General features: G+C 50.8%; 1 protein-coding gene across 3 annotated transcripts in view; it reads left to right on the top strand.

Annotated features, from left to right (window-relative positions):
- TNR (tenascin R) overlaps positions 1-19643 on the top strand; it is a 74792-nt gene that overhangs the window by 18243 nt on the left and 36906 nt on the right. For all 3 annotated transcript variants that reach the window (XM_074322509.1, XM_074322510.1, XM_074322507.1), the window contains 3 exons: positions 2347-2616; positions 8299-8484; positions 19255-19344. In XM_074322509.1, coding sequence (XP_074178610.1) covers positions 2347-2616; positions 8299-8484; positions 19255-19344 — 546 coding nt within the window. The remainder of the gene's footprint in view (positions 1-2346; positions 2617-8298; positions 8485-19254; positions 19345-19643) is intronic.

The following is a 19643-nucleotide window of genomic DNA, read 5'->3' as shown; positions in this document are numbered from 1 at the left end:
TGGCACCAAAATTGTCTGGTGATTTTCATTTTGGCTTGTGTTAGACCAAAAATCCTAAGCTGCTTAATAGAGAACAGGACCGGGCTAGACCCAGAAAGAGGATTGAGAGCCCAGGGAAAGGTTCAGGGTCAGACTGAGACAGTCCCAACTTAGACACTCCATTCTGGAGACAGAGGAGGTGGTGGTCCAGCGTGGATTGATTACAAAACCAGTCTCGTCAAGATTTTCTGGTAACAAGGAAGCAAAACTTTCTTAACTAGCTAAAGCAAAAAAAGAAAAATTTACTGGAAGGACACAGAGTGTCTCATGGAACCCCAGGGCCAGAAATGCATCTGGGTCTCATGAGAGACTTGAACCAGAAAATGGAAGTCGGGAATCAAGTTACAGTCTATATCTAGAAGCTCCACATAGTCACTCATTTCTGCTTCTCTCTGTATATTTGCTCCTAAAAATCTGCACCCAAATCCAGTAGGGGAGAGCACGGAGGTTCCCCACACCAAGCAATTCTCTGAGACACCAGCTGGGTGTCCCACCATTCAGCTCGGTTCTGACACTGTCTACCAAAAGAGAGCATTCAGATTCCACAGTTGAGGGCTCAGTCCCACGAGACTACCCTCCGTTTCAGATGCCAGTCACAAGTCCAGGTTGTCACCTGTGCTTCTGACCTACCGGCTACAGACTGGAGGTTCCCATGATGCCCTCTTTACGTTCAATTAATTTGTTAGAGCAGCTCACAGAATTCAGGAAACCCGTTTGCTCACTAGATGACTGGTTTATTACAAAGGATATTAAAGGATACAAATCAACAGTTAGATGAAGAGATACATAGGTCCCAAACAAAGGAACCTCTGTCCTCGTGGAGTTTGGATAGGATGTGGTAGCACATGGAAGCCTTCTGTTTCTCCAACCTGGAAGCTCTCTAAACCCAATCCTTTGGGGGGTTTTATGGAGGCTTCACTACATAGGTATAATTGATCAATTGACTAGAAATCAGGTAGGACTGAAAGTTCCAACCTTCTGATCACACGGTTGGGTCCCCTGACAATCAGCCCCCGCCCCCTTCCCTCTCTCCCCTCCTTTTGTTTCTCTCTCTCTCTCTCTCTCTCTCTCCAGCTCACATGTTTTCTATTTAGGTGTGACTAGGGTAGAGAATGGCCACACCAGCTTTCATGATTCAAATCTAAGTAGCCAGAGAATCAGAGTCTCTGGTTCCAATTCTAAATCCTTGAAGAATATTAATATGAATATGAATCAGCTCCAGCCAGAGGGGTGTAGTCACATAATAAATGCAAACATGGAAGCTGGGCCTACTCTTTAGAAGGTCATGAGTAATTCACAGAAGAGCATGCTGGCCATGCAGACATACCATGAGAAGTGGAGGTCATTTTCTGTTTTCCCCACTAAGTCCTTTCTCTTTCTATTTCCCCTCCACATTCTTTCACCTTCCCTCACCCCCACCACCATCTAATTCCATATGAACAGGACCCTATGTGGGTGCTAGAACCATGGATGGTGGGCCCCCTAGGAAACCATCCAGCTTTTCTAGGGTGATGCCATCCCATCATGGTGTCCCCTCAGCTGCTTAGCGTCTGAGGCAGGACGCATGAGGGACATATGCTGAGTAATCTTCAGGGACTATGTGTGACTGCAGTGTCCTTCTGGCTCAGGAATATGCAAGAAAGGTGGGGGAAACATAGCCCACAAGAGACTTCCAAAACTGAAGTTTTTTTTTTAAAAGAGAGTTTCACCAGAAGGTATGTTTCATGTCACAAATGCAAATGTCTGTTGGGTGTTGGTAGTCTCTTAGCAGCTGGCTTGACTGAGTTGTTCCTATGGCTGAACAGGGACATTTTTGGGTACTCATGATTCCCTGTTTAGCAACCAAGTTGGACGTCTCAGATGTTTAGATACGGCTGATAATTTTATAGATCTTTCCTCGGGGATCAAAGAAGGTGAGAGCTGGGCAGCAGGGCGTACCCCAAAAGTTCAGTTTTCAGTTCTCTGTCCCACTGTCTGCAGATGGAAGCTGTGTTGTCCCTCTCAAGCCAGCAAGTGCTCTTCCCCTGCTCAAACCGGGACAAGCCAGCACTGAAAATCCAGAGCCAATGAGAGCAAGATTCGGGCGAACTGAGTCCCAGAGCCTGTTCCCTCATTGCGAAACTATGTGTCCACAGGAAAGAGATTTCTTCCACTGTGTCTCATTTTCCTCATCTGTAAAACAGGATACCAGCATCCATCCTCTCCCTGACTGACCAGGCTGATGTATGAAGGAAGGGAGAGAGCGAATGTCAACTTTCACATGCTCTTTTCTCAAACTGTCTTTTCTGTTCGATCCTTCTCATTCAGTCATCGATGGGCCCACACAGATCCTGGTGCGAGATGTCTCTGACACGGTGGCCTTCGTGGAGTGGACCCCGCCTCGAGCCAAAGTTGATTTCATCCTCTTGAAATATGGCTTGGTGGGTGGGGAAGGCGGGAAGACCACCTTCCGGCTGCAGCCTCCCCTAAGCCAATACTCAGTCCAGGCCCTGCGGCCCGGTTCCCGTTACGAGGTGTGGGCCAGCGCTGTCCGTGGGACCAACGAGAGCAAGGCCACGACCACTCAGTTCACAACAGGTGAGGCTGTGGTGGGGGTAAGGCACGAGGAAGGAGCGAGGGGGTGAGCCTGCTGGGGGTAGGGGTTACTGAGGGAGTGAGGTGACGCGTGCTGGAGGGTCCATGTTACCACAGATATGGCAAGAAGGAAGCGAGAGGTTTCGGGGCCTCTGCTCCCAGCCTGACCTGTAACCGGATACAAGTCTCTTCCCCGTGGTCTCAGGTTTCTCATCTGTAAAATGAGAGCTCTGTCCTGAAGACATTCACGTATCCACATAACTAGCCCAAGGGGCACTTTGGGGAGAGTTAAGGAAAGGCACAGCTGCCTCGAGACAATATTGCTATTAGCTGGATACTAATAATTCTATAAATCCATTATGCCTCCCCCGCCATGATGGCTCCCATTGGATGTGTGGGAAGCCCCACCTGCCTGACGGGAAGTAGACCTTCACTGGAGATTCTGTGCCTCACTCTGCCATGTGGAAATACTACTGAGAAGGCCAGTGGGGGGCCTGCCTCCCACAACCATCAGGCTGAAGTAAGCCCATGTCAGTGCTGCCTGCCATGCCCACCCACCTGCTTCCCAAGGCTGTCGGTCTGTTAAAGAGCTTCCCCGACAGTCAGGAAAGGCCAGACCTTACAGTGACCTGCTCCCTGCCTGTCATGGAGCCCATCAGGCTGGCCATCTAGTAGGCAGATAGGACAGGCACCATCCAAAGACAGACTTCCTGGCACCCTCACAGGGCCTGTGATCACGTAGTGTGACCCAGAATCTCAGTCTGGGCCCCTCTGCCCTTGGGAGGTCACATGTCAAGGAATGTCTCTGCTAACACTCAGTTGAACGATCAAAGGAAACTGCTCGTATCCGTAAGACCCAAGAAGCAGCGTCTTCCGACAGGGTGAAGTAGAAGGAGAATCATTAATTTAAACATCCCACCTGGGTTTGTGGCCGAGGGGCTTCAGGGAGGTTCAGTAAATAGCACCCCTCTCCTCTACCTGTGTTGAAAATCAATTGATAAGGAAGGCAAAGAGTAAGACAGATGGGCGCCAAATTAGCCCCTAGATGGAAGCAGGTAGCTTAGTGTTAGAGCCAGATGGGCTTGCAGACTGACAGCCCCTGTGGACCTGGCAAGTCCCCCATCGGGTAGAAGTAGTGGAGGGGGCAGTCAAGTTCAGACTTACAGTACAGAGGAACCACCAGAGGCCTGACCCCTGGGGGCAGTGGATCCCACACGAGAGGGGAGCAGCAGGGCCGGGCCCAGGTCCCGCCACAAAGCTCACCATCGAGTCAGTCAGTCCTCCCCAATGTAGGAAAGACAGAGGCCAGGAGTCTTATCCTGGGGCTCCCTCCACACAGAAAAAAACATCGGGAGGAGAAAAAGCTTCCCTGTTAAAGGCAGCACCTGTGGACATTGATAAAATGCAGAAGACAGGGTCTGATTCTGAAAGAGACCCTCTTAGGGTTTCTCTCCAGCCCCCGGCTGGACGGCACCCCCCAGACGCACTGGTTAGATTTGTTACTGAACACATCTTGGCAGCCCAGTGACCGAGTGCACAGCTTTAAAATAAAGGCACTAAATGCTGCCTTTTTCTCTTCCCTTCTTTTCCCTCATTTCACCAAAACTGCTCAGGGCTTGGCATGAGGAGTCACCTCACACTGTGTCCCTTCACGGTGAATTCAAGGTCAGCCTTTCCTCACCCAGCCCTCCAGTGCCCCCACAACACTGCCCGCACAGACTGTGGGGGACTCCTGGGGGCCGCAAGTCCTGCATTCTTTTAAAATTTAAAATAGCAGTGGTTTGAAAAGTGGTTTCTTTGTGCTTTGCTCAGATAAGGAGTTTGAACAGGCAGAAGAGGGGATGAGGGGACGAGAGCTCTTGAGCAGCGGGATGAAAAGCCAATGCTTGATGTTTAAGTTGACAAGATGGAGGCAGGGCTGGCTGGTGGCCCAGGAAAATTCCAATCAAGACAATTACATTCTACCTCCTGGAAGCTCCCCCTGAGTTTCGGGTCTTTGCTGCGCAATTCTGTATTTTGGGCGGCCTGGCAGATTGGCAGCTGTGAGGTGGCTGCCTTCTCCATGTGGCCTCCCCCGGCACCTCCAACCTGCTCCCTTCTGCTCTAGGGGTAAGCGGGTGTGGAGGTGGGGAGATGTGAACAGCTTTGCAGACAATCCGGCAAGGCCCCGGGGTCGGCAGGTGCCGGTTGAATGATGAGACTGCCTGGCCCCTCACGGTAGGACCCTCCGTCATTTTAGTCATTTCAGAACTCCGCTTAAATTCAAATTAGCCAAAGTGCTTTTCCAGGTGATGGCTTCAACACCAGGAGCGCACTAATCGCACAGGCAATTAAAACAGAGATTAACTTCCTGCGTGGTGAGCAGGATGTCTGCCTGGGTCTTAGAGCTCTTTGGAAAGAGGAGAGCGCTGACAGAAGCGCACTGAGCGAGGCCAGCGGCCAGACAGAAGCCAGGCTCCAGACCCTCCCTGCCCCTCTTCGCTCTGGTTTCAGTTTCAGGAATGCCTGAGACTCTGTCCCCATTGGAGGCCTTCTCTCTGAGCACATCCTTCCAGCCACCAGGGTGTTCGGCCAACCAGAGGCTGCTGCTTTAACCTGAATGGCCCGGACCTCTCCTGAACGCCGTTATGGAGTTGAATTGTGTCCCCTAAAAAGACGTGGCAGTCCTACCTTCAGTCCCTGTGTGTATGTGACCTTATTTCAAAACAAGGTCTTTGCAGAAGCTCAGATTAAGCAGAGGTCATTAGGATGGGCCTCAATCCAATGGGACTGTGTCCTCATCAAAAGGGGAAATGTGGACCCAGAGATGGAGACACACACAGGAAGAACAGCATGTGAAAACGAGGGGAGGGATTGGGGAAATTCTTCTATGAGCCAAGGAATGCCAACGCTTGCCAGCAAACCACCTGAGAGAGGCAGGCATGGAACAGAAGCTCCCTCACAACCCCCCAAAAGAAGCGACCCTTCCAACACTTTGAGCTCAGACTGTATGACACAATACATTGCTTTGGTTTAAGCCACCCAGTCTCTGGTACCTTGTCGTGGCAGCCCTAGGAAACTAGGACAAAGGCCCAAGTCACAGCAGTTGGTGCCCCATCCTGCCCGGCAGTGACTGGACTCTGGACTCAAGTTCCACCCGGATGGCACCTGTCACCCCAGCTGAGACCAGCTGCCCTCCGGCAAAATGATTCGTTTCCCTGAACCACTGGCCCCAAGCATCCTCAGCCCCCACAGCTGAAGTATTGAACAAGACTTTTCTAATGGCTTTAGGAAAGAAACTGACAATCGTTATTGAGTCACTTCACATGTCCTTACTGAACGCCTACGAGGTGCCAAGCGCTGTCCTAGGCACTGAGGCGACACAATAAACAAGATAGACAAGATCCCAGTTCATGGGAGTGCCATTCGGTGGAGGGAGCTGGGCAAGGAAGAAGCAAACCACACGGGGTCATGTCGATCAGGAGTGCTATGCCGAGAAGGGAAACGGATGATGTGGACGGAGCCGTTCAGAGATGCCTCTGTGAGGAGGGGAAGTTTTAACCGTGACCTAAGCCTTGTGGGGATCCAAGAAGAGCATTCTAGGCAAAAGTAGCAGCCAGTGCAAAGGCCCTGAGGTGGGAATAAGCTTGATGTATTCTAGGAGTCAGGAACAAAAGGCAATGCAGCTGGGACACAGTGAGTAGAGGTAGAAGTGTCCCAGCATGACGTGTGAGACGCAGACGGGACTTACCTGATTGGACATGCAGAGCCTGTGGCCACGGCAGGAGTTTGTAGCGGGAAGTAAGAGGCACGTTTTCAGCAGGAGAACTGCTGGCTCTATGTTATGGTTTAGAGACGAGATATGGCTATTTCCAGAGTCCACAGCCCCAGGCTGGACCAGCTGTCTGCTGTCTTTGCCTTGCCCCAGGCTTGCTGACATGTCACAGGGGTGCCCTTCAGCTGCCCCTCCCAGAAGTCAGGCTTCAAGGCCCAGGGGAACAAGGCATTTCATTCCACTCTAGTCCTAAGACCCTCCCCTCCCAGGACTCAGTCCCAGGATTGACCTCTTCTGGGGTCATTGACATTAGGAGTATCTGGTCCCTTCAGAGAAAACACTGCCCGCTATTCACAGGACACAGGCCTTAAGACCAAAACAACCAAAAAACAAAAACCATAGTTTCCAAGGTCTGGGATTGTTAGTTGTGAAGAGCAGTAAGTCGGTACAAGACTCAACCTGAACCCTCACCCTAATTTGTATTCACTCAAGTTCCGTTCAGGCCCCACACCCCAAGCCGGGTCCAGTCCCTTATCCCAGCCACTCTGCCTGCGTGAGATTTAGGGGTGTGCAGTCCAGGGCCGTCCTCCCACAATGCCTCTCAAGCTCCCCTCTGCATCCAACTGCCAGAGAAATAGCACATGCAGCCTGCCAAGAATGCACAGTGTCTGGATGCTAAAGCCACACCGAGTAAGGAAACATTTCCCAGAAAAAGCAGCTGCAGAGACATCACTTTGCTAAAAGATTCACCCAATTTACATCACTGAACAGAGCCCTTCTCACGCAGAAGCAGCTACATGCAGACTGAGTCACATCATTCTCATCTTCCCCAAGCACAGTTGGTGGACACTTGCCCGGCGCTTGCAGATGAAAACTGTCTATTAGAGGGTTTCTCAGAACAAAGGGCTGGTCCCCTCCAAAGTTCAATCCAAGTCTCAAAGGCAAGACCTACTTAGAACTTTTTAAGTGGCCGTTTTTCATGATAGCACTTCGTTACCTGCAAGTTGTCTGTGTTGTTTGTACCAAAATAAGCCTGAGGAGATGACCAGTCCGGGGCGAGAGAACCAGCCCCCCAGGATTGTGGGAGAGAACGCAGTGGTGGTGGTCTCTTCAATGCGTTGGAATTACTGGAATCCCAGAGAGCCAGCATTGGGAGTGACATGTTTTTGGAACTCAGGAAGAGCTTTGGAGGCAACAGGAAGTCCGCCCAGGGCTGGGCACCTATTTTTACACAAGGCATCATGCCATGCACTTCGCATGGATTGTCCAACCTGTACAGCAAGCTGAAATGGCGGTGTGACTAGCCCATTTTACAGGTGTGGCCATCAAGGCCCAGTGAGGTGAAAAGACTTGCCCGTTGTCCCTTTACAAGAAGTGGCAGAACTGGGGCTCAAAACTGACACCTGACTCCAAAGTCCACGTTCTTCCCACTATATCACATCCTCTCTATATATAATTTTCTAACAGTGTCTACGCTGGTAAATCCAGGGGAAGACAGCTTATACTTCAAACTCTGGCCATCAACAGTCTTTTTGCTTGGTGGTCAAACCTGATATTACTCTATTCCATCTTAATCACTTGGACGCCATCTCTGACTTTCTCCTACTGAGCTTTTCCTTGCTGAGTTGCAAGCTTAGGATGCTAACTGGCTCATATTTAATTTCTAGAACACCCCTGGAACTTCTGAATGGACAAGGGACATACGTAAAGTGTGTTGATACCTAACTCCCAAGTCAAACTCTCCGAATGGCCCACGAGTCTGTCGTGGCCAACCTGGCAGACCAAAAGCTGAGGGGCAGCCCTGGGGTCATTCACACGTGAGGCAGAGGGTCAGGAGGTGCAGGCTGTCGCCACAAAACCTGGCAGAGTTCAGGATGCATGACAAAGGCACGTTACCCTATGTGACACTGATGATGTCTGACTCTTTTCAGAGATTGACGCCCCCAAGAACCTGCGGGTGGGCTCCCGCACAGCATCCAGCCTTGACCTCGAGTGGGACAACAGTGAAGCAGAAGTCCAGGACTACAGGGTCGTGTACAGCACCCTGGCGGGCGAGCAGTACCACGAGCTGCTGGTCCCCAAGAGTTTCGGTCCTACCACCAGAGCCACGCTCAGCGGTGAGTCAGCCCTGGCTCCCGAGGCCACGCCCTTGCCGCTCTCCCCACAGCCCACCCACCCCACATCCAACCAGAGCCAAATGCTATTGATTTAATCGCTCAGGTGCCATCACGTCCATCTACGTCTCCTGCTCTGTACCATCGCCTGGTCTAAGCTACCTCTTGGGTTTCTGATTATGCCATCCCATTGTGCCCACATTTCAGAGTTGCCGTTGCTCTTGGGAGAAATCCCAACCCTCAGCACAGCCCACATGGCCCTGCCTGGGGTCCGTGAAATCTTCCGCTGTATCCCCTCCATCCCACGTCCCCTGGGGCTCCCTGTCTCTTTCAGTTCCTCAGACAGCCTGCCCTCCTGCCACAGGGCTGGCATATCTTATTCCCACCGCCTGAAGGCTCTCCTACCACCCTCTTCGTCTAGTTGTGTCTGCTTCCCTCTCTGCTCTTGGTTGACATGTCACTACTCGGGGAGCCTGCCTGGTTCCCAGGGGCGGTCAGATCATTTGTCCTGCAGCCTTAGCTCCCTGGTTCCCACTCACCTCCCAGCACTCCTCCAGTTACCACGGCATGCTTGTGGTGTGATGATTCAGTGGTCCATCCCCACCCTCAGCCTGGAGCTCTGTGAAAGCTGGACCATAGTTGGTGTTGCTCATCATCGCCCTCCCCCCCCCCCAGTGCCTAGCACTTAGTAGGTTCTAGATAAAGCAATGAGTGGACAGATGAATGATGGATGAATGCCTGCAAGCATTCACTATGACTGGGGCAGAGACAAGAGGTCAGTGATATGCTGAGAGCCTGCTCAGGCCTTATCCGGTAAAGAGTGGGCGTGGGAATCAGTGAGAGACTTTAAATAAGGTGATGTAATGACTACATTTGTGCAGCGCTGCTGTGAAGAGATGGGAGGAGGGCAAGGCCAGAGGCACAGATCGGTCAGGAGGCTGCGCTGGGGTCACAGGGAGAGACGATGCCACAGGTCCCCGTGACGCTTGGCTGGGGAGCATTCCCTGTCCCCAGCCAGCGCTCTGCCTGGGCCGCAGACACACCCATCCAGGAAGACCTGCCTGCGGGACTTCTCTGAAAGGTAGATGACTGGTTGGTTTTCCGATGAAGGAGCCTGGCAGAGCAGCCATGCACCCGGGGCTGCCAAGGGGCTCGCAGACTCTGTATAGCTGTGTCTTGGCTTCCTACAAAAGCATCTGCCATCTTCGCAGACAAGGGACATATAGCAAAGGCTGTGTACAGTAAACAAGGGCAGTAAAATCAAAGCTGTTTTCCTCCTGAACTGAAATCCCAGGCCGCCTTGCCAAATGAGGCCAGTTAAAGTAAATATAATAAATGCTTTTTCCAGACAGATGCACTCCTGAAAACACAGCAAGGAGATGGAAAGATATGCTGACCAAGCAGGTTAATGGGGGTGAATTAGACATAGCAGGAACAGACCAGCTGGCAGAAGGGCCTTTACGGAGAGCTGGAGACATTCACAAAAATTAAGCTAAACAAAAAAAAACTGAAATGATGCAGGAGGGAACTGATTCTGAGTGCAGCCCATCCCTGCCTGGAGCCTCAGGCTGATTTGGCAATTAGCAACTTACAAGGATGCTGGCTAGCTGTTCAGGTGGTGGATGCACCATAAAATGATGAGAGAGACAGGGAAGAACCCAATCACATCCCACTCATTGTCACCTACAAGGGGGCAAAAGATTCTACCCTCAGTGATCATCTGTGTAATTCCAGGCATCTCCACATAGTTACAGTCTATTTCATCTTCATAACAACCTCGTGAGGGATGTCAGCATCCCCATTTTATGGATGAGGAAACTGAGGCTCAGGGAGCTTGGAAACTTGCCCAAGTTCACAAAGCTAGCGAAGGGCATGGCTGTGACTAGAATGCAGTTCTGAGTCCTAGTCAAAAGCTTCCCAGGCCGTGGCCGCTCCTAGTACAGGAATACAATGAAAGGGACCGTCAGAAGTGAAATGCTGCAGGCTTCTAAGGAAAGGAAAAATTATGACTGAGCAGTGAGCTCAGATAGGTCGATTTTTGTGGCTAGAGTTGAGCTGATGAAATTAAACTATAAATATCTATTACTCATAATTATCCCAGGGAGCTCACTGCTGGGGAAACCTATAAAGGCAAATACCTTTATGTGATTTAAGCAGGGATTATAGGCGTGTAAGGAAATCAAGTATGTCTGGACTTGCTGACATGCAAATTACAAGGACTGTTGGCTCTCTTGCTGTGGCGTCTGGGGAAGAGAATGAAGGACCGTGAAGACAGAAAGGCAAAAATGACGGAGAAGTTTGGCCCCAGCTCTAAACAGTTGTGTTTTCTCCCTCACTCGGGCCCCCCTTGGATGCTGAAGGGGAGAGATTGTCAGTCTCCAAGGCCTTTTTTTTTTTTGGTCTGGTTCCAAACAAGTTGTTTTTTTGCATTTAGAACCCAAGACCCTGGGAAGGGGACTCCAGACTCCCCTGCAGCTATTCCTCCCTGGCCAGAAAGAATGGGTAGGACCAGGAACTGCAGTTCTCCCCAGCCCCACCCCCATCCCCTAGTAAGAAATCTTTGGGGCTCCTAGCAGGAGGTCCCCTCTCTCACCCCAGTTTTACTTGAATGCTTTGAGGAACATATTAAGAGCCAGGACTTTAGACTCTGTATCCAGGCCTGGCCACGTCCAGTGTGGTTTGTACCAATGGACTTTACCTTTCTAAGCCTCTGCTTAATCACCTGTAAAATGGGAATGATATCACTTACCTCATAGTATCATGACGAGGTCTGAATGAGAGCTGAGAGCATATATTTACTGAGTTTAAGACAGCACTTCTAACAGCAAACTACTCCATGTGTACCTAATGATGGTGATGAAGGAGGCGGACGAGGTCAGTGAGCTGATGGATGGTTTAGGACGACGTCCTGTAATTGGTGTGGTTCAGTGCAAAACCTTGCTTCTCAAAGTGGGGTGTGGGGACCAGCAGCAGGGTATCAGCCCGAAAGAAGTTAGAGCCCTGTCCCCCCAGACCTACCAAATCAGATCCCTTGTTTTAGAAGACCCCAGTCGTCCGCGTGTATATTAGCAGGCGAGAAGTCCTCCTTAGAGCCTGGCTTCCAAAGTTACCCACTGGGGTTTGAGACCAGCGTCATAGACATGTGTCCCTGGGCATATTCCTTCAACTTCCTGGCCTAAGGGACATCATGTCTACCTCATAGGGTTGTTGTGAGGATCAAATGAGATCGTATCATCAATCTATCTATGTCTCTATCTAAGCACTTAGGATGGAGATTGGTACATAGTGACATGCAGTAGCCGTTTGACCTTTGATTGTTTTTAACCCCCACAAAGCTCAGACCTGGATCTGTGGCAACCTGGCCTTTCCCTGGTATAAGTTCACACCCCTTCATTCTCACCACTGACTTCAAACCCTTAAAGTCCTCTGGCATCTGCATTTGTTCTTCCCTGCAGAAGCCCTTGTCTCTGCTGCCCACATTTACCCTCTTGCTGTGGACCCCAGGCCTCCCTGACTCTCCAGGTCCCTGAGTCAGGCAGAGGGTTGCAGCATGCACCCCCTCCCGACCTCCCCTTCACAGACCTCACCCTTTGTATCACTCAGGCCAGGCTGGAGCACAACATACAAAACATTTCTTTTTCATTTTTCTCTCTAGCAAACTCCCTCTGGAGCATGAGTTTGTTTCTGAACAACAGACTCAGTGTCTGCAATGGTGTGTTTTTTCTCTGCACTGGTCGCTCCTGGGCCCTTAATGATACGTCTTTCTTTAGGCTCAGCCTGTCCGCCCAGATGATATCTTCATGGTCTGTGTGCCGTACCTGGCGTCCCAAAGGGGTCTCCAAATATTATATACTTCGCAGGCTCATCAAGGGGCCTCCAGGTTAAAACTGGCAGCACTCCCCAGGATCTCATGCCACCACTGTTTTCTGGGTAGCAATACAAAGCGATAAACCACACAGAAAACTCCTAAGGAGGGAGGGAGAGCGAGAGAAGAAAGGAAGGGAGGGAGGAAAGAAGGAAGGAGATTCTCATTCTTTGACTGGAATTTGGTCAAAAAGCCCTGCCCGGGACAAGTGTAAACTCGCAACCCTGCTCTGGCCTCTGCCTGAGGCGACTCCTCTCATCCGGCGTTGAAAGGCCTGTGGCTGCAGTGTTTTGCCGGAGTCTATATACTCTTGTCTGGTCCTCCCTCATGAACAGGAGCCCACCTGGACGACCCCGTGACCAGGAAGAAGGCAAAAGGAGCTGGGCCATAGGTCCTGTGAGCACGGGGCTCTAACCCAGCCCTCCAGGGCCCGTCCATCGCATCCGTCTCCCACCCCACGGGCACCTACCTGCATCCCTCCTGACGGCACTGCCCAGCCAGCTGCCTCTGCATGGTGACTACCTGGTCAATGGGATGCTAATCAGAAAAAACATCCACGGGGCTCGAAGACTCCCCAAGATATCAGAGTATAACGTAGGAGGCAAGAAAACAAAGACCTACAGCCAGCCACACCCCTCCACACCCCTCCCCGCCCCACCCTGACCCAAGGCTGCCGTCTACAAGCATCCCCAGTCTGGTGTGCGAGTCGCCACCTTCGAGGCCTCTGGTTGCTGGGGACATGTTCTCCTGGGGGCTCACATGGGGATCTAGTGGTGAGGAGGTGGTCTCCTCGAGGTGCAAAGGTGGGAGATGTGCTTGTCCACAGGAGGCTTTTCCATGAAGAAATCCGAGCCTCCTGGAGGAATCCAGCTGGCAAATCAGCGCTGACCAATGCACTCGATGTTGACTTCACCCTGTCTGCACCCTCTGACGGGCCAGGGCGCGAACACCAAACCAAGTGCCAGACCTTCGCAGGCCCTTCTGGGGTGAAGGAGTCGGGCAGCGGGCCGGGCCGGGGGCCAGGCCAGACTGTGCTCAGCCTCCTCTGGGCGAAGTCACAGTGACCCCCAGTGGTCACTTTGGGAAGGCACCGTCTGAACAAGGCGCCACCGGAGGGTGGAGTGGGGGCGGCAGAGACCCAAGCAGAAGAGAGAAAGGGCAGAGGCCCCCATGCTCCTCCTTCTCCAGAGCTCGCACCTAAGGGTGTCTGTCCCCTTCTGTCTGTTAAAGGGCTGGGCCAAGGGAACCCGGAGAAGAGCCAGGTGGGAATTTCCAGAGACAGACATTCCTGTAGAACAGGGGTTGAAAAGCCATGTTTCTCATTAACATCCCTGGCAACAATGGAGTTGCATCTAAGAGTTCCTTCGTATTATTATGTCTTTTAAAAGATAGACGTGTGGGGCCAGTCCCTTCCTTCATGTCCACATAGAATTGGCTGCTTCTCTTGATGCTTGAACCTCATCTACACTCAAAAGGCCAGGAGATGACCTCCAAAGCCTGGAGAAGCATCTGTCATTATCCCAGGAGATGAGGATGGGGACCCTAGGAGCTTAGCCCTCCATAATATTAAAAAGTGGATTGTTGCCCATCTGGTGTGATTTCAGGGGCTTCCAGAAGATTCCCTGTCTCCAAATAGCTCCCCATCTATGAAACCTCTGGTATCTAAATTCCACTGCTGGAAATTTCCCCATGAGGGGTCCTACGTTAGGTTCCTGGTTTTCATAAATTATTTGACCAGACCTGTCTCTGCATGTGTTATTCCCTCTGCCTGCCATGCCCTGTCCGCACCCAAATGTGCCCTGATCCTTCCAAACAGTTCTTCCCAACACTCCCCACCACCGCCACCCTGGTCAAGCTGCTTTTCGGCATCATTTCTGTTTTCACTATGTGACTTACTGAATTAAAATATAAAATAAAATCAAACCCCTTCACCCAAAGACCTAAAAGTCTAGTGAGGACACCAACATGAAAACTAACAATAACAATATAATAACATAATTGTTCTAAAAACTGAGAGATTGACTGCAAACTCTTTGGGAACAGGGTCCTCGGTGGGCCCCTCCCTTTGAAAGCAGATGTCCTTCAGAGGCATTACAGCCCACCAAATCCCTCACCCTAGTTTGGTAAACTTGAGCTTCACAGAACTTGACAGATGAGCCCAGGGCTTTAGCGATGAAAAGGGTCCATATTTCTACATGTTCACCTGAACCCAACCAAGCCTGCAGGGCCCAGGTGTCTTACTCCGGTTTTTGCTGGCAAGAGACAGCAATCTCCATTTCTGGGGTGCCCTCCTCCCCACTACTTCCCAGCCAGCAGCAGGAAACGTGAAGGCTAGGTCTCCTAAACGGGGAACGTGAGTCCTTCTGCCTTGATCGGCCATGTTCCTTGCAGCGCAGCTGAGAATGTACTAGTTCCTGTTGCCTCCAGCCCTAATTCATCTCTTCCTGCTCACCACGCCCCATCCTGACCACCAGAGAATTCCACAGTTCCTTCCCTCTACCTTTCCTAATTTAGGCTAGCTTCCAAGGTTCAACTCAAGTCCCTTTTCTAGAAAGCCTTCTGTAGCTACTTCAGTTCATGCTGGTCTCACAAATCCCCCCACCAAAATGATTTTCTTAGCAGCCCTTGGTGTAGCACTGAATCAGTCTCCAGTTCCAATTTGCTTACTCCACTCCCCTCATCTAGCCTGGAAGACTCTTAGAGACACCGGCCATGACGGGATGTGTCAGAAAGAACAAAGGACTTGGGCTCCAAACCATTTTATCGTATATGAGCTTCATGACCTTCGTCATGGAATGGACCTATGTGTGCCTCTGTTTTCTCGTCAGGGTGCCCTCCCAACAGAGCTGCATAGGAACTCAACAGCAGGACACATAGACTCTCTAAGAAACTGTAGTTAATAATATTACTCTTGGCCATCAGACCCTCACAAATTTCCTTTGATTTTTATCCCTCCTTCCTTCCCTGCCTTTCTTCTTCATTACTTTCCACATTACCTATTGCATGCATGTCGGTGCTGGGCATAGTATAGATGCTCAATAAATAATTAATTTCCTTCTTGAGTTCAGATTTTTTTTATCACATGGAGGGCAAGGTCGATGTCCATTCAGCTCACCCTGGTGTCCCCAGGACACAGCCTTGTGCCTGGCACAAAGGAGCCTGTCAGTCACGTCTGCTGAGTGAGTGCGCTGTGGGCTTCGGGCGCTCAGAAGAGAATGGGTGTGCAGTGAAGGAGATGAGCACAGCGTCACCCCGCCAGCGGAACAAAGGGGGGTCTGTGAGGGATGGAGACCGGTGGTTTCCAATGGGATGCGTTTTCTGAGCCATTGCTAAGAAAGGGAGCAGAGCCGTTTCTATGCTCCCACTTGCAGGAGTTGGATGGAAAGATAAAGGGAGAGAGAGGGAGAGCAATGGGAACTCTAAACGTGGGAAATCCCGTGGAGTCCTACGAGTGCTGATAGGTCAGTGCCCTGGATATGCTTCAGACACACATTTTCTTCTCCAGCAGAACTGTATTTTACCTGCTGGCAAAGAGCAACAATTCACGTGTAGCACAGGAAGAAAGCTCCTGAAGACTCAAAGGGAAGCAGCAGGCAGGAGCCCTCCCCCCCTCCCCCACTCCCCCGACAGAAGGCCTGGGAAGGGGGCTCTTTAAATTCTGCACCGGTTCTTCTGGAAGGAGATGCCTCCATTGTCAATTACTGAACATATCATTTAAGCTTCATCAATAAGAAACTCGGAGAAAACACTACATGTTAGATCCGCTTGGCAACATATAATTTCTGTCTTTCTCCCTTGATCTGTCCCCCTTCATCTGCGTCGGAGAATTTCTACTTCATTATAGGCAATTGAAGGTCTCAATCAGCTGCCTGGGAAAAGTAGTTTATGTCCCAAAGGTAATCTAATTTCTCCAACCAAGGATGTACCTGGAACTCGCCAAACATACTGACAAAGATAAATGTGTATTTTGAACAGATCTGGGGCCATTGCAATCACCCCATCAATCTAGTGACGGGTACGCAGCCCAGCCAGGGGCCAGCTCCTGACTGACAGCTGGACTCCCTGAATCACTGGTTTTATTGGAGCCAACAGGCTAAGCCTCGCAAAGCGACAACAGGTGTGCCGAGGCCCAGCCTGTATCTGCCTGAGGGAACACACTACACAGGACTCAAAATCCTGGCATAGTTCTCTAGCGAGGTTATAATGATATTGGCTTCTATCTCGATGAGCCAGACGCTGTGCTTCACACACATTGGTTCATTGAATCCTCACAATGACCCTCTGAGATAGATACAATTATTCTTCCCCTGCTGCAGCAATGGACGCTCAAGGAAGTTAAGAAATCAGTTAAACGGGTAAAACGTGGCAGAGGCTGAATATTCATAGAAGTATGGCAGGTCTCAAAGCCTGTCAGCCTTCAGAGTTGACCTCCACTGGTGTTGGCACTTTGAAGGAAGAAAGAACTAAGGGTTAGGAAATGGGTGGAGCTGATTTGAGAAAGAAAAAAGAGGGCTGATTCTAATACATTCCTGCAAGGGAGCCTGGTCAGTAAGGCCTGCTAGGTCCTGCCATCCTCATGCCTGGGGGGATTTATTGCATAGGCTGCGTGTAAGCCATACTGGGAAGGGGGTGTAGAACGCTTGGGCTTACCCTGCAGCACTCTGTTAAACCAAGGCGTTTGTGAAGCAAAGGTTGCTCCGTGCAGTTTCTCTCACGATTATTCCTGATACCTTGGGGATCTTATGGATAAGATCCACATACGAAGACGTATGAGGATTATAAAATATGAATTTTGGGGGGACACATTTAGTCCATAACATCACACGTCAGGAGATGGGACCTTTGGGAAGCGATTAGGTCACGAGGATGGAGCCCTCACGAATGGAAGGAGTGTCCTTACAAAAGAAGCGCCACAAAGCTCCCTCGTTCTTTCTGCCACGTGAGAACACAGTGGGAAGACTGCTCTCTATGAACCAGGAAGTGGGGTCTCACCTGATGTCTGCTCTGCTGGCGCACTGATCTTGGACTCCCCCATCTCCAGAACTGTGAGAAATAAATGCTTGTTGTTTCAGTGCCCCAGTCTACGGTAGTTGTTAGAGCAGCCAGAGCTGACAAAGACACCCTGGGACAACAGAGGCAGAGAACAGGTGACGCAGCCACAAGCCAAGGCACGCCAAGAACTGCCGGGAGCCACCACAGCTAGGAAGAGGCTGGGAAGGACTCTCCCCTTAGAGACTTTGGAAAGAGCGTGGCCCTGCCAACACCTTCATTTGGGCTCTCTAGGCCCCAGAACTGAGAGAGAACACATTTCTGTTGTTTGACGCCACCCAGTTTGTGGTCATTTGTCACGGCAGCCCCAGGAAACCAATGCGGATGAGAAAAGACTCCTCGTCCTCACAAGGTTGTGGTGAGGGTCAAACACGCAGCTGTTTTGAAAACAACAAATGTCCTGTCAGCACAGAAGAGTGTGACCACCAGCTATGGCTGTGGCGGCCCACACAGGGCCTCACAGAGAGCCTGCTGGAAAGACTCAGACTGGATCTCAGGGTCCCCGTGGGTGATGGTTTGCTCTTGCTGCATTTCGCTACAATCCCAGTCCTAATCAAGGAGGGTGAGTGTGATACTAGTTTGACGCCACCATAATGGCTCCCAAAGAGCCCACATTCTATCTGCCTTGGCTCCTGTGACTATGTCATCTTACGTGACGAAAAGGAATGTGTGGATGTGATTAAGTTAAGCCTCTTGAGATGAGGAGAGTAGCTTGGACTATCCAGGTGGGCCCAGTGTCATCACAAGGTTCCCGACAAGAGGGGTGCAGGGAGATCAGACTCAGAGGAGAAGATGTGATGATGGAAGCAGAGGTCGGAGGGAAAAACAGATTTGAAAACGCTATGCTGCTGGCTCAGAAGATGGATTACGGGGCCACAGCCAAGGGATGTACATGCCTCTAGAACCTGGAAAAGGCAAAGAAATGGCTTCTTCCCTGAGCCTCCAGAAGGAAGGCAGACCTATGCAACCATCTTAGCCTTCAGACCTCCTAAACTGTAAAAGTCTGAGCTACTTGCTTGTGGTGATTTCTTACAGTAGCAATGGGAAATTAATACACCAGTCAAACCAGTTAGTCTGTAAATGAAGGTGGGAGAGTATGGAGATGCCCCCAGATAATTCAGGATGTTTGTTTTAAACCTGCAAAGGATTTCCCCAGAAAGGATTATACCCTTTAACTGGACAGTTTTTGCATATTTCTCCATATTCCCAGAGTTCCCCAGCGGTCATCCTAAAATTGGAGACATATCTGTAGCCTGAATTGCCAACATTGGTAGGAAGCTCACCGCAACAGGGCTTCTGTGTGTCCCTTCATGAAAGGCCTGACAGCCCTGTGCCCAGAGAGAAAGCCTACCCACTGTCACTCTCTACAAGGGACCCAGGAGTCCCACATGGCCTCTGTCACTATCTACAAAAGGTGCAGCTTGGTCTCCACGTACAACATCCAAGATGCTTTAAAGGCCTACGTCCACATGGTCTCTCTAGATTATACTCTACTCTCCCTAGTTCACAAATGAAGCAAGAAATCCCTTCACCAGTTATAGCCAGCCTGAGACCCTAAGTACCACGGGGAGACCTTCCACAGGAGAGCATAGTTCTGAAGGTCGCGGACAACGGTAACCTCACTACCTTCCCAAGGAGACCAACAGGAAAAAGGCAGCTCTGCCCTGACCAGCTCATCCTACTGACTTGGTGTAGATTTCCTAAGTGGTGAAATTGGGATTTCCTAATAGGTAAAACTAGGGGAGATGCAGGAAGGAGTAAACACAAGATCTGAACAGGAATCTAAGATCGTTTGTTTCCCTTCTGTCAGTCTTCCCACCCACACACAGAATAATGTTTGTTTCCACATCTATCGATAGATCTGGTACCTGGTACTGAGTATGGAGTTGGAATATCCGCCGTCATGAACTCACAGCAAAGCGTGCCAGCCACCATGAATGCCAGGACTGGTGAGTAGAGGACTGGTGCGGAAAAAGACCAGGATCCCCTATAAGCCCGAGGAGCCATGGAGGCTGGCCTGGCAAGGACTGGTCAGAAGGCAGTGCCCCCCAGTGAGCAGGTCCCTGGGCATCAGCTATCAGCCTAGAAGCAACAGGCACCTGCAGTTTTTTGGTTCCCTGTGCCAAACCCCTGGCACCTGACTTGCAGGATGGAGTCCTACCCTGTTCCTCGTACATCTGTGCAGGGGCCCCTGTGGTCTGAGGGGCTGTCCAGAGCTGTGTGGAGCAGAGGTAGAAAAATCCCAAAT

This window comes from Rhinolophus sinicus, linkage group LG17 (assembly GCF_036562045.2).
Source record: "Rhinolophus sinicus isolate RSC01 linkage group LG17, ASM3656204v1, whole genome shotgun sequence".
NCBI lineage: Eukaryota > Metazoa > Chordata > Mammalia > Chiroptera > Rhinolophidae > Rhinolophus > Rhinolophus sinicus.
The sequence above is the reverse complement of the archived record's forward strand: the minus strand, read 5'-3'. Positions and strand labels throughout refer to the sequence as shown.